The following is a 16,019-nucleotide window of genomic DNA, read 5'->3' as shown; positions in this document are numbered from 1 at the left end:
TGAAAGTTTAGGTTGGGGAAGCAAAACTACATTCAATCTCCCTAAACAAAATTTGTGTAGCCTGTCATGCAGCTATGGTGTGAAATGTGTTGTTGATTGGTTCATTCCCACATGACGTGTTGTGTGGCATTTTGGTGTGAAATCTTCCTCAGAGATTTCTTTGGTTAGGTTAGGTTAGGTTACACAAAGTATCTGCCATTTTATATCTAGTACATTATCGGTTATTCCTATCAACAAATCTTATATGATGTTACTTTATCTGTAAAAATTACATATCAATAGATTTCTAATGAAAAACAGTAGGAATCAAGTTTAATTGAACTTACGGCTCAACTCCTTCCACATCAAAGTATGTGAAATGCAAGTGGACCCGTTCAGATCCTTGCCCATTAAAGAAATAGTGGCACTCTGTTTCCCTTGGGTAGTAGCCAGGGTAGTTAGGACTGGAGAAAGAACCATTCGTTGATTCGATGCTCTTGAAAACAAAAGCGCAGGGATAGTTGGAAAGTTGTCTACCTGATGTTACACCAAAATCTGAAACAAGAGGTGTGTTACAATACATATATAATTTCATGTATGAAATGAAAGCTACATAACCTCCACGTTGGTAAAATTAGTGCCAAATCAATACAATGACATAACCAACTAGATTTGGATTGGTAGATGTAAATTTCTCACAGGTGGTATCCATATACCATATTTTTAATTCCAAAAGTGAGGGACACATCTAAACCATATTTATATGTTACATGGATATCGCCAGAATTTTTTGCAAGGGGGGTCGGGCAAATGATAAAAGTTTTATAGTAGAAAAATAATACAAATTATTACCATGGTTATAAATGATATTATACAATAATAAATATTATAAAGTAACACAAATATATTTTTCAAAATGAAAATAATTATTTATTATTATTATTATTGTTATTATTATTAAGTAAATGGGGAGACTCGACCCACCAAACGAGTGAATACCAGCACAACTATTTTCCATTATTTCTTTTAGTATCTATCTGAAATGCATTTTGATATTAACTTTTGCAAGTTTCTTTCAAGAAAAGACTAAATGTTAGGAGGATTTTTTTCTTCATAAAGTTTGTTGTGTGACTTAGCTAGCTCACCTACAACTGTAATTAGTTACATGTACACTGGTCGACAATTGCTAAGGAACAATCACGTTTTGACCAATAACTTTTGACTATGTGATCAGGGTGCACAAGTGGACAATATATAAGTATAGATATCAGTTAAGGTTTATTGAAAAAAAAGATGACTGATTCCCCATCAACCAAAGAAACAGGACGTCATAAAGCAAAACCAGCATAAGCAAAACAAAGTTAGAAAAGCACATGAATCACAATTTGGCATGTGTAGAGTGTGTCCAGAGGAAATCAGTATGGTGTGTGGCCACCACGGACCACACAGCAAGCTGCACACCTGTTCGCATGCTGTCGATGAGAGCGTTCGTGAGTCCGAGGGGCATATTGTCCCATTCTACCTGAAGTTCAGTTTTCAGCTCCTGGAGGGTCTGGGGTGGGGGATTCCTTTGTGCAACCTGCCTTCCGAGAGCATCCCACTCATGTTCGATGAGAATGAGATCCGGTGAATATGCAGGCCAGTCCATGCGGGTGATGTTTTCTCTTTCCAGTGTCTCTGTCACTTGTACAGTTCTGTGTGGATGTGCATTATCATCCATGTAGAGGAAGTCAGGGCCCACTGCACCCCGAAAAAAGCAAACATAACCTTCCAGGATCTAGGTTTAGAATACCGTGCTCTAGTAACGGATCCTGCGGCGAAGATGTGCAGTGGTGTTTTCCCATTTTCCATTATGTCCCCCATATCATGACTCCGGGTCCCCCATACCTGTCACGTTCACAGATGTGCTGTGCATGATATCGTGTTCCACGTTCTCTCCACACCATTTGATGTCCACAATCACTTGTCACACAGTACCGCGATTCATCGGAGAACATCACATTTGCCCATCTGTCTTGGTCCCAGTTATGATACTGCACACACCAGTGTAATCTGGCACGATGGTGAGCTGGTTTTAATGGCATACACTTAACGGGCTTCCAGGCATACATACTATTCAGTCGTCATGTAATGGTTTTTGTGGACACACGGACACCTGAAGCACCGACAAGGTCTTGAGCGATTTGGGCTGGAGTGGCAGATGGATTCCTTTTTACCACCTGGACGCTGTACCGATCCTGGCGATCAGTTGTACACCTTCCAAGACCTCCACCATGCATACGCAAAGCTGTTCCTCTGGTACGAGTAGCTTTCTGAAGTCTGGAAATGACACTTTTCAATACCCCCCATAACACATGCCACTTCAGTGACACTTCGCCCTGACTTCAGCTGACCAACTACTCTGCCCCGTTCGTAATCACTTAAATGTACTCTTCTCACCATCTTCCCACACGCTTCTTCTGTTGCACACCAGTATTTCACTGCCAACAGCCTCTACCGTGTTTGACTGTCACCCGTGGGTACTCTCCTGCCACAGCACTGCAGTCTTTTCCTGATAACGAGGCTCCAAGCACACACGTTCCTTTCGGAATGTGTCCGGCAACAAACTGACATGGAATTGTGTATGAAAAAGATATGAGTCAATGTGTGTTTGTTCCTTAGCAATTGTCGACCAGTGTATTAGAATTTTCAAAACTGTGGAGCCATTGATTCTTTGGATGAAATGGTACAATATAACTTTGTACCTTTATTTTTCACTCAATGTTTTCGATCCAATGCATTTTTCCTTTGATTCTTCTGTTCGAATACTAACTCAATGAACTTTATTTCTGTTCTTAACAATACGAGTAACAAACTTTCGGCTTTTTTGAATCTTTAAATGAATAATGTCAATTTCCAGGGGGGTCCACCGACCTGCTCAACCTCCCCCCCCCCCCCGACACCCATGATATGTTAAAAACAGACTATACGAAGGAAAGTGCCAAGTTCTTTCTTGTCATTGGACTGCATCAAATAATATAGACCTCCCAATGACGTAGTGGGTAACACTGTCATCTTCTAATCAGTGGGTCCTGGGTTCAATCCCCAGTGGCTCAGATCTCACTTTAAATTGTAGGTCCAGTCTCAATTAGCCTATCTGCACATAAAGCGGACTTAAAACAAACTGGCTTCTTTGCGATTAAACACTTACTTTTATACACAAAACAAAATCAAACTATCCAAATAACTTAAGAGACCCATAATTACAATACCGGACAAAAAAAATATCTTTCACATTCACAAAGTGCAGTTTATTACATACCATTTTACACAGCAGAGTTCTGCAATGAGCATTTTTTGCTCGACCTGCAAATAGTTCGCACGGACGATGCTAGATAACGTTAGGAACTGACAGCCCTTCGATCACCATGACGTCAGGAGCGAATTTCGCTTCAACAGGCAAAATGATCAGTATACAATCGAAACCCAGTAGTTCACGTGTAACAGTAATTTTTCTGTAGTATTGGCCCTTCAAACATGGATCGTGAAGTGAAAGACACAGTGAAATTGAAACTGAAGTGAAGATAATCATTATTTTCATGTTAAAATGTAATTTAGTCCATCTTTACAACACATAGCAATGTATGAAAATGAATAGATGTAATGAACATACACCAATGACCCTTGTGGGTATTGTCTGTATCAAAAGTTCTCAATAAATCTGAATCACATAATGTAATTATTTGGGAAGGCTTCTTTTAGAACATGATATAATGTATTGTAAATGAGTGTAATTAATATTAAAATTTTATCCAGTGCTCGCAATGGAAATGGTTAGGTGATTGATGATCCTATATTTCAACATGGATACAATGGGACAGCTCAGGGGATGCTTTGGATAATTTTTCCTAGCTGGGTGTGTAACCCCCCCTCCACCCCTTCCCAACACATCACACTCCACCTCAAGCATTGATTTTACGACAAAGTAAAACACATATATACTTACTCTCTGTAAACATATACACTGCTTTGAATCCCCGTGAATATGGCGAGGACAACATTCCTCTGAATTCGAGTGTCATCCGAGGGCCGCTTGACATTAACGGAATGGGGATGGTACTTGCACAGAAGCTATCTATCTTCTCGATTTGGCCATCGGCATGTACAAAGGCCATCAAAGCATCAGTCATTTCACAGCTAGAAGTTAAAAGAGAAAGATGCACAAACATTAAATAATATTTACATTTAGTTATTATTATACTCAGTCCAAAAGGTCAACATCGTGAAATATGGTAAAATATGTATGAAATTTTTACATTTAATTCTTGCAGTAAGCTATGACAGAGTGGTTATTATAGCCTGCTATGATGCCAGGGGCCCCTCACAATCAATTTCAAAATATCATCACTCATACTCATCCTAAATTGCAAAAATCAAATTAAATTTAATCTTGCATTAAGCTATTGTTAGTTACAGATGCCTTGGGGACTTATTTAATGTTCTCGTACATTCATCCAGCCATGGTTCAAATATTAAGATTTCTCTACTCTACTATACTTACCTCTTACTATATTTAGATTCACACAATACCATCAATTGGCAAACAACTGACAAATCTTTATGAGGTAAACATATAGCATTATTCATATTCATATTCTTTATTTCCGTTGACCCATGTCCATAGGTATGGAAATCGTCATATAACAATACATACAGTAATAAAATATTAATACAATTTTAGACAAGGATTACAGTAATGATTTTAAGAACTACTACATGAAGGAAATCTAAATACACTAATAAAATATTAATACAATTATAGACAAGAATTACAGCAATGATTTGAAGAACTTCTACATGAAGGAAATCCAAATAAAGGAAGAATATACTATGGGAGTGAAATTACATACAATATTAAAGGCGAGCACAATAGTAGCGAAGAAAATTTTTAGTGTAAAAATAAAATGTAAAAGTAAATATGTAACTTATACAACTTGGAAGAATACAATATATATATACAGAATCGATTAATGATCATTTAGGCACAATAATACTTCGTACATGATAATATAAATAGTATAGTTCCATTTTCTGTACAATCGAACTCTCTTTGCTGACAATTTATGTAATTTAATATTTACAAATTTAGAAATTCGTTTATTGAATAAAAACAATGTCGTAATAAGAATTTTGTTAATTCCATCTTAAATTGAGTACTTGATTACATTGTTTTCATGTGAAGGTAATTTATTATACAGGTGGATACCTACAAATTTAGGACCTTTTTCAACACGCAGCTTCTTTCTTAAATGCTAATGTTTCACTTAAATTATTATATTACAATTTGGCACACACATGAGTTTTTTTTGAGTTGGTGTTTTAAGTCCACTTTATGCACAGTAAGGCTAATCGGGACTGGACCTACGGTTTAAAGTGGGATCCGAACCACTGTGCCATGTGCCTCCACCGGGTATCGAACCCGGGACCCCTTGACTACAAGGCGACGACGCTACCACTGCGCCATCGGGGAGGCCGGCACACACATGAGGTGTACTATGTAGAAGTCGAGCAAAAAATTCAGGCTAAACCAGGACTCAATCCTGGGTCTCCAGCCATACTGTGCCATCTCTCTACCAATTGATAAACTAAGCCAGTCCTGGCTTTGCCCCCTTGTCTAGGGGATACATGACACCACTGATGACATCAGTGTTTCAAGGGCAACAGATCTCATTGAAGTATTACTGACTAAAGTTTTACCCACACAGGTAAAACAGTGGAGATGAAAATAAGGTGAAACCAGTACTGGCTTGATGGAGCCATGACAGAGTAGGCTAGAGAGACCACGGTTTGAGTCCTGGTTAAGCCTGATTATTTTGCTTAGACTTAAAATATTGTTAAAAGGGTTGCTGTTGGGCTCCTTCCTTGTCAACATACTCACAATATACACTTAAATTCAAGCCTGCTAAAGGGTTTTTCATTAAGAGCGCTCGAACTTTGAAATGAAATAAAACAAATTGTGCAAGTGATATCACCATGCTTGTATTTTTCTTTTGAAGCCAATTCGATGATATTATGTTTTAAAAATTATATCAGCCAAATGGCCACACAAAAGTGGCTCAATTTCACCAATCACACGAGTTATGTTTGCCTTCAGGGCAATGTTAACAATTTTTTTTTGGCCTAGATTGGATGGGATGGATCTGACAAACATGTGCTTTCAACAGAATGGCGCAACGTGCCATACTGCATGCGATACACTGACTTCGTTGCATGAGAAGTTCGAAGGCTCCGTTATATTGCGAGGTGGCGACATCAGCTGGCCTCCCAGATCCTGTGATTTAACGCCATTAGTTTTTTTGTGGGGCTACATGAAATCTAGGGTCTATGCCGACAAACCACAGATGATTGCTGCCCTCAAGGCCAACATAACTCGCTTCATTGGTGAAATTGAGCCACTTTTGTGCGAGAATGTCATCGAAAATTGGATCTCCAGGATTTGTATCACCCAGCGGAGCCACGGCGGCCATTTGGCTGATATAATTTTTAAAACATGTCGTCATCGAATTGGCTTCAAAATAAAAGTACAAGCATTGTGATATCACTTACACAATTTGTTTTATTTCATTTCAAAGTTTGAGCACTCTTAATGAAAAACCCTTTATATCTACTTAAATTATAACCTGTATTACATGTGTTTGAAAATATAATACAACAGAACTGAGCGAGATTGACGATATTAGTACACTATTTCACAATTGACTACAGGATTTTTTTTTACAGCAGAGACATGAACCCCTTGCCCCCTTCCGAATGTCCATGCACTACATGATAACAGCAACTCATAAGGTTTATAAGTGTTCCTCTTAGTGAAACTGTATTCCTATCATGTATTTAAAGAGCATCGCCAATACTTATGATGCAAGTAATTGCACATATATACCTAGGTACTATGTATTGTATGTAAAACCTAGCATAAAATTCAGACTTGACATGCAGATCTTCATTTGAAAACGAATTGATATATCTATCCTTTGTTGACTATGTACTGTGGCAAAGATATAGTACAAGCAATGCAAGCACTGCTTGCACTATTAAAATATTGTTTAATGTACTTAATGTTGATTGCCTTATTCAGTGTTTATCACACTTTATTTCACGAAATTTTATGGCTGCAAACAAACTCTCAGCAGTCCGTTGGCAAGCACCAGACCCTCTGCTTGCAGCCATCTACACGGGGAACCAACGCTCCCGAAGACTCATATGGCGAAGGGTGAAATGCTCATGAAGGCAAGGTCCACAACCCACAAATAAAAAAAGTTCTGCTTTTCGAAGCTTTTTTGGCTTCTGCCAGGCCCAGCCAAAAGCAGACACTACTAGCAGAAAGCATACAAGTGTTAACATGATCTCAAAGATGAACACTTGCTTTAATAAAAAACACAGAATGATTGAAATAAATTATTGAAACTGTTCCATATTCCATGTAGACAAACTTCAAAGCATTACTTTAAGTTCAACGATTTATTTGTAAAATGTGTCAATAATGTCGACGTTCAGGGGTTAAGATGAATGTCGCTGGCACTGGAGAGCACTAAAATTCGCTGTTGTCCACCTTACCCATCTCAAATTACAACGCCAGTGTTGAGAATTACCAAATAATTTACATGATATTTATCGTGAGTTTCCATTTAAACAAATTCAATAAACTGATGGGTTTTCAATAAGATTTGGATGCGAAGAAAGCAATGAAACTCTCTTCCGAAACCTGCAACTAGCAAAAACGTTAAGTCCTAAATGCTATCAAATTCGACATACTATTTTTGTTAGTGTGATAAATTATTAGAAAATGAACAGGTGCATTTTCTTCCTGTTGTAATGAACTATGATTCCAAAGCTTAATTTAATTTTAAGCCTCAAGTCAGTTCTTTTACTCTCCCATGAACAATAATTTTACAACGAGGATGGTATCACTTTTCTGTTAGTTTCAGTTTCGGAGCTTTTTGGAATATTTTCCATTTATGTGGGAAGAAAGCGTGGTTGAAGTGAGGATTCTATTTTGTTTGGTGCACTGCGAATTCACTAAGACAAACTTGGATATTTCAAATTGAATACGGAAAGCTGTAAGAGCAAGTACATATTTTATTATATCAAAAAGGTGACCAAGAATTTTGAAATAATAAGCATGACCGTTGAGAGAGGAGTTGAGAAATATATTATTATTATTATTATTATTTGAAATGACCTTTCTTTCCTAGGAAAACTGTGGCAATAAGCTGTATAATTTATTTACCCCCCTTTTCGGAGTACTGCACTGCTTGCCTTCTTCTTAAGACCACACTTCACCACTGACTATGTATGAAACTTTTTATCTAATGTTCACATCTTGTAACACACAAATATATTCACACAAAATGTACAAAAAATTACAAATGTTCAAATACCATGTGAAATCTCAGTGAAAACCACATTGAGAAAGATCAACAATAAGGTTAAGTGCATAAAAAAATCAGTTACAGTAATTAATCAAATTTGAAAACATTTTTTGTGAATTAAAGAATTAAAGTGTAAAGTGACTCACGTGCATTTACAACTATTGCAACAGTATTAAAGTTGGTTTGCTGCGGAACACATTTAACGAATAAAATTGTCATTCTTGTTGAGTACACCCTGGGATACAAATAATGTTTGAAATGCTATGATGTTCTGAGACAACATTTATGTTGAAAGTTGTAGCTCAAAAAGACAGAATTGCGCAAAATATTTCTTTAAAATAAAAAATAGCTTGAAGATTAAATAAAAGTAGTGCCCGAGTGAAAATTATTGATATGAGTAAACTGATTACATTCAAAGAGAAAAGCAGAGTGGAGTCAAATAGTTGTATGTGTAAAATTAGCATGATAACATTGGCATCATGGGGAACCCATTATGAAATTGATTTTACTTTAATCTGAACCCACTCAGTTATTATTTATTGTTTATTGTAGATTGCATTTTACATCATCACTAATATATAACAAAATAAATTAACAACATATATTTCCACAGTGCATAAGAGCTCAAAAATAGCAAATTGAAATTTTATGTACGTATGTACCTAGATATATGTGTATACCACGTTTGTTAGAACCTGTCCCGTTTCCCGCGCAAGCGATCACTCGACAGTGTCGGTGCTAATGAGAAACGAGGAAAAAGTCATCAGATGGGCAGCGAGGAGCGAATGGAAGGCAGAAGAGAGGCGCTTACATAGACGCTGTTGCCACGTTGCGGTCTAACTCACGTGTTTTGTTTGTGTCTTGTTGAAGAAGCTTGTTTTGTGAGCGTGGTGCTGATTAGTGTGAGTTTTAAAATATCCAGGATGGAATTTATTCTGATGATATTTGCTTGTGCCCTGTTTGTGTTTAGTGTCATCTTAGCTGGAACATTCAGGAAGGGGAATTGTTTATATTTGTGCTTTTCCGCATATTTTATTCACAGCTTGGCTTCGGCTTTCTCCAGCACAGAGTTCACGCAGTCTGCAGCGGCAACACCGAGTGGTTTCTGCTAGAAAAGCCAGCAATCAGCAAGCGTGGGAAGCGGGACAGGTTCTAACAAACATGGTATAGTCATGTGACATTGTAAAATTATTCAGAGTTCACTGGTGTGAAGCAGAAACATGCAAATTTAAGACTGGTTAAAGTTAATAACCATAAGATCCTTGTATTTCTAACACAGAGAGGAGGCAAAAGACTATTAATAACACCAATAGACATTACAATAATCAGTTTAATACCTATGGGAAATATAAATTAGTGTCTGAGCACCAAACAGGTTGTAAATATACCAAATCCTTTTATGTCTGAAGGAATCACAAAGGTTAATTTCGTCTGACTGCCATGAAGGAGACCTAGGTTCGATTCTCTGAATAGGTGATCTGAGTTTGTAATTTTTCCTACATTGTTCCGGCAGAAGACACCTCTGGGGTTCACCTATCCTCTAATAAATGGGTATCTTAGGGTTAAAAGCAGCTGGAGCATGGTGCTCATCACATTACCTCCTCTTCTTATACATTTCTTATTAGTGTAACTTTCCATAGCAAAACTTCAACTTCACTTATTGACCCATCCTAACTTTCTTATTGACTATGCAGAAAAAAGACTTGCTTAATACAAGAATTTACAAGGGTCGTTCAAGGTTGACCGGGATTTTCGTACGTAAAAAATCGATGAATAGCCGGATCATGATGAAACGTGCGGGTGACGTAATGTATTCCTTCGCAAGTAACTAGCATCCGGCATGACGTATTTCGCGCATGCGCAGCAGTTGCAGCGAACATGGCGGCAAGCAGTGTGTCTGTGGCTGTGGAGCAGCGGTGTGTAATCAATTTTCTCGTGAAGGAGAAAGTGAAACCAGCTTAGATTTTCAGATGATTGCAAGCACAGTATGGTGAACAAACGATGTCGCGGACAAGAGTGTACGAATGGTGTGAGCAGTTTCGCGAAGGACGGGAGCTGGTGACAAATGAAGCGCATGGACACATTCACCCGACTGCAGTCACACCAGTGAATATCGCACGTGTTGAGTAAATGATTCTTGAGAACCGGCGAGTAACAGTGCGGGATATTGCTGCCGAGGTGAATATCAGTGTCGGGAGTGTTGAGACAATCATTCACGACCACTTACGCTTCTGCAAAATCTGTGCAAGGTGGGTTCCCCGCCAGCTGACATTCCATCAGAAGTGGACACGCAGGACGGTCTGTGAACAGCTTCTGAATCGGTTTCGACCAGAAGGTGATGAATTGTTGCAATCCATCATCACGTGTGATGAAACATGGTCGCACAATTCAACCCCAGAGACCAAAAGACGCAGCATGGAGTGGCGGCATAAAGGTTCCCCGCCCCCCAAGAAAAGCAAAATGCAGCCGTCCGCTGGAAAGATCATGGCAAGTGTCTTCTGGGACATGAAGGGCGTTATCCATGTGGATTTTCTGTACAAAGGGAGCACGATTAATGTCCAGTATTACTCCACATTGTTGAGTGGTGCTGGACGAAAGTCCATTCGCAAGAAAAGACCTGGGATGTTGTCTGGAAATGTCATTCTTCTCCATGACAATGCCCGCCCTCACACGGCCAATGTGACAACAACATGCGCTGGGAAGTTCTGTCCCATCCCCCCTACAGTCCGGATTTAGCCCCCAGTGATTATCATTTGTTTGCACCCCTTAAAGACCATCTGGGAGGGAAGAAATTCACGACAGACGAAGCACTGCGGAGCGATGTCCTCCAGTGGCTACGACAACAACCAAGTTCTTTGTACGCCAAAGGAATTCGGGAGCGGCCAGAACGATGGCAACGGTGCCTCGGCGCGCACGGAGAATACTTTGAAAAACTGACATAGTTTGGTGTTTCTTCTGCTACCTATTTCCTCTGCAGAAATAAAAGTCCCGGTCAACCTTGAACGACCCTTGTAGTTACAATCTAATGAAAAACTACAAATAAAATGTAATATCATTTTTATTCTACATGCTACTTTCCTTGTCATACATGATACGATTCGTTGAGTTTTACTACATATATTCTTCACGTATTGCATAAGAGGCAAGGGGAGAAAGTAGCATGTTCAAGTAATTTCTCAATTGTTCGCATAACCACAGTCACTAATTATTAAAGATAAAACACAGATCTTTCTTATGTGTGGCTTAAAAGGTTCTTGTAAACAAGTTTTTGTTAAAACCAAAGTTTCGGGTTTGTCGCCAGATTCTTCTTCATATTATAAAGTGAGAAAGTTAAAATGGAAAGAAAAATGGTTGAAGGAATAAAAGGAGCAAGTGATTTGTGAGCAAGCGATTTGATTCTTTTCTCCTATTAACCATTTTTCTTTCAGTTTTGAACCTTTTTACTTTATAATGTGATTTTATTGGAGAACTTTGAAGACGAACCGGCGACAGACCAGAAAAGTCAGTTTTAACAAGAACCTTGTAAGCCACATGTAAGTAAGATCTATGTTTTATCTTTAATAAACAGTAGTATGATATCCAAAACACACGTATGATTACAGAAGGAGCACCTTGTGAAATAGCATGAATATTATATTTAATACATTTTTGCTTCTTTGAGTTCATGTTCTGTGCACATATTATATGAAACATAACTAATGTGCACTGTGAGTGCATTTCACAATGTGCATGAAAACCACAGATTATACACACGCATTCAAAAAATGTGCCACAGCAAAAAATAATTTGAAAATAGAAGAACTCGTTACAAACCTCAGCAACCACCGCTGTCCACTTTTGAAACTGGATGGAGAAGATAAAATTCTGTTACTTGAGAAACAAAGTTTTACGAAAGCAAGAAGTTTGCTTACATTACTTGTATAATGTCCTACAACTAAAATAGCAGGCTTGAAGATATGTATGTAGCATGTATGATATTGTTCAAGTAGAAAGAACGGTTTAGAAAGATAATTATATTTTCTTTAGAATATTATCAAGAGAAAAATTGCAATTTAAGTAATAACTCAAGGATGTAAATGTTAATAAATTATATAAAGGGTCTTTCATTAAGAGTGATACTTTTTAAAATTTGAAAAAAAAATAAACCACTCAACGTATCAAAGTAAATTGTGCTTTATTTTTAAGCTTAGACATTGCAGTTATGTTCTGAACAAAATTCCGTTCAAATGTCCACCATGGCTTTGAACACACCGATGCACACGATGGCTCCACTGATCCTGATTTCAGTGGAAAAATCATCTTCTCAGATGAGGCGCATTGTTGTCTTAGTGGATTCGTCAATACACAAAATTGTTGTTATTGGATCGAGAAGAACCCACAAGTGGTGCATGAGGTGCCATTGCATTCAGAAAACTCATTGTGTGGTGCGGTTTATGGCGTGGCGGCGTCATTGGACCTTATTTCTTTCGAGATGATGAGAGAACCGTTATCGTCAATGGCAACCGCTACAGATCCATGTTACGCGAATTTCTGTGGCCAGAACTTGAGACCATAGATATTGAAAACATGTGGTTCCAGCAGGATGGCGCTACGTGCCACACAGCTAATGCTACGCTCGTTTGCTGAAGGAGAAGTTTGGCGACCGGATTATCTCAAGATGTGGATGTGTGAATTGGCTGCCACGGTCGTGTGATTTAACACCCATGGATTTTTTCCTTTGGGGCTACATCAAAGCCCAGGTCCATGCTGACAAGCCACGAACTTTGGAACATTGGAGGCGAACATTCGTCAGGCTATCGCAGACATAACGCCGCTAATGTTGGCCAGAGTGATTAACAATTGGAGCTTCGTGTACGTCAGTGTGTTCAAAGCCGTGGTGGACATTTGAACGATATTTTGTTCAGAACATAACTGCAATGTCTAAGCTTCAAAATAAAGCACAATTTACTTTGATACGTTGAGTGGTTTATTTTTTTTAAAAAAAATAAAAAGTATCACTCTTAATGAAAGACCCTTTATTATTCTCCAATGATGAAATTTTACAGAAAACATGACGTATAAAATGTAGAAATTCATAACATTTGTTTTCATCATGGTGAAATCTTGACAGTGTTCATCTTATTTTTTTTTGAATCAGCACAATGTGTATTAAAATTATGATGTGTTTAAGCCATTAAGATCCTTCCTCTCTTTCCCCTTTCAATCAGATTAGTTTGTTGAACTGACTAATGGATTAGAAGCCAACATGCACTGAAGGTTTCTCTGCAGGGCACTATGGCATTCTGGGTTTTTTACAATTCCAGGGAGAGAGCTAGAAAGTATTGTCCATTTCAAGCTCTCCAATAACAGATTTGAGATACAGTGCTAGTTGTGTTAACAAAACAATAGACAGAGAGCTCCAATTGAAATCATGAATCAAATTGAAATCACATGATCTTTATAGGAGAGGATCAAGCTATTTCCAGTTACATTTTCTCTGTATTATATATTTCAATTCTTTCTTTATCTCTTTTTTATTCTACAGAGCAGAGCTATTGTTGTGGGTGTGAAATGCATGCCACCCTAGCAGGGGCAATACCATCACCTGCATTTCACTCCTAGAGCATTGGTAAAGAGTTTAAACACACAAATATTAATATATGTACATGCATATATACAGTCCTGCACTGTGGCTATGTGGTCTAAGGCATCAGGCTTTGGGCTCCGGCTACAGGATGCAGGCTGGAGGAAGCATAACAACTTTTCCCGGAGATTTCGGCCTGTGCATGAGATCAGTGGCTACCCATCGTCATGAAGAAACCAGGGAGTAGCCTAACTTGGTCATAGAAAACCTACAACAATGACTAGGGTTTGTCGTGCTGACCACACATCAACTGTTTGGATGATTTCCCACCTCTGGTTGAAAGCGAGACCGGCAGTCGGCAGGAAGGCACTGGCCGTCATGGGATGTTACGTCGCAGGTTATTATATTTGCCAGAGAAAAAAAAGCATTGGCCCTTTGTAATATATATTTGTTGGCAAAACTACCAACCATTTCCCAACCATGCCAACAGTCTTCCAACGTTGGACCAACAACATGTGCTACATAACTGCTATGTCAAACAAGGATTCCCAGATATTTTAGAAAAAAATACAGGGCAGTTATTTTTCCAAACCAACACAATGCCAAAGTATCAGATATAAGTTAAGGTAAACAATCCCAGCATTTATTACTGCAACTGATTCTTGAAAAGCACTGATCAGGTACATACATGCACTAGAAACAGCAACTTACTGGAGGGAAAAGTGCATTATACTATAAAAATATGCATTGTCTTCATTACCTACTCTGAGTGTATGGCTCTTGTGCAAAAACAAAGTAATTTAATCTTTAATACTATTTCAAGTATAAACATTAGTACTTACTCTTTGGGATTGTTATTTGGATGGTAAAGGTTGAAGTCCACAAACACCACCTGAATCCTCTCCTTTCCACGGCCTTCAAATTCATACTGGCAATGAGTTCCTGGTGGATAAGGGCTTGGATGGCTGGGAGAGGAGACAATGCCTTTCTTTGCTGCATCGCTCTTGAATAACTGATTGCAATTGAAACCTGCAAAAGTAAATAAGGATCACCTGAGATAATTCTTGAAGTTTTCCTGGCAACAAATAATGTATAGATCAGTGGCGTATTCTGAGTCTAAGACTTGGTCTATCTCACTATGACACCTGCTCCTAGACTATGGAGAAAGGGAGAAGACTAGATTCATTCTTGACATCTTCAAGGAAGCCACGTTGCCATCCCAACGGTATTCAGGTTGCCAACTCATAAAAATTGCAGTGTTGCCAACTCATAAAAATTGCAGGGTTGCCAACTCATAAAAAATGCAGGGTTGCCAACTCATAAAAATGCAGGGTTGCCAACTCATAAAAAATGCAGGGTTGCCAACTCATAAAAATTGCAGGTTGACAACTCATAAAAATTGCAGGTTGACAACTTCAGAATCGCCATTATCTTATTTTTCAAATCAGCTTAATTCACACAGTTTCTAAGAGATTTATCTTCAGTATTTTACTTTCTAGGCTTCAGGCTTCGCAGATAGCCTGGAATATACGCTCCTGGCATAGATTCTCTTCGGATATTAAGAATGTAAAGCTGAGTGGTAAGAACAGCATGCCACGGCTCCAGAGGTTCAATTGGGCATGGGTGTTATTTGCGTCTCTTCATTAGTGAAATCATATTACCATTCATCCTCATCTTCACGATTAACCAAAAGTGGCAGAAAAACAATGTAAAATAAACCAAATCAATCCATTAATTAGGGATGTAAGGAATGATCCTTTGTGAAGATACCCAAATGCCATCCTTTCTTGCATGTAGTACAGCCTGGACTGTATTTGGAGACTAACTAGGCTCTGGCATTTGGACCCACGGCCTCTGTCAGATTTATGTTGTGTGCTGTCCATACATGCTCGTGATTGTCCCTTCATCTATTTCATCTTATCACCATTCATCCTCATCTTTGTAATTAACCAAAAGACGCAGAGGAGGGAAGTGAAATAAATAAATTCATTCATTTTTTGGATATTAGCCAGGCATTGAAAATGTGAGCTGGAACTAACCTGGCTGACATTTCAAGAGAAACTCTTCAA

At 38.4% G+C, this 16,019-nt stretch overlaps 1 protein-coding gene across 1 annotated transcript in view; it reads right to left on the bottom strand.

The window, feature by feature from the left end:
- Positions 1-322: 322 nt before the first annotated feature.
- Positions 323-16,019, bottom strand: part of LOC146003812 (suppressor of lurcher protein 1-like) — a 475,712-nt gene continuing 460,015 nt past the window's right edge. Inside the window, exons 11-14 of the mRNA XM_083142232.1 lie at positions 14,793-14,979; positions 12,201-12,230; positions 3,965-4,155; positions 323-534 (exon numbers count right to left, since the gene is read on the bottom strand). Coding sequence (XP_082998358.1) covers positions 323-534; positions 3,965-4,155; positions 12,201-12,230; positions 14,793-14,979 — 620 coding nt within the window. The remainder of the gene's footprint in view (positions 535-3,964; positions 4,156-12,200; positions 12,231-14,792; positions 14,980-16,019) is intronic.

The sequence above is a fragment of the Lepisma saccharinum genome, chromosome 20, assembly GCF_977018435.1.
Source record: "Lepisma saccharinum chromosome 20, izLepSacc3.1, whole genome shotgun sequence".
Taxonomy (NCBI): Eukaryota; Metazoa; Arthropoda; class Insecta; order Zygentoma; family Lepismatidae; genus Lepisma; species Lepisma saccharinum.
The sequence above is the reverse complement of the archived record's forward strand: the minus strand, read 5'-3'. Positions and strand labels throughout refer to the sequence as shown.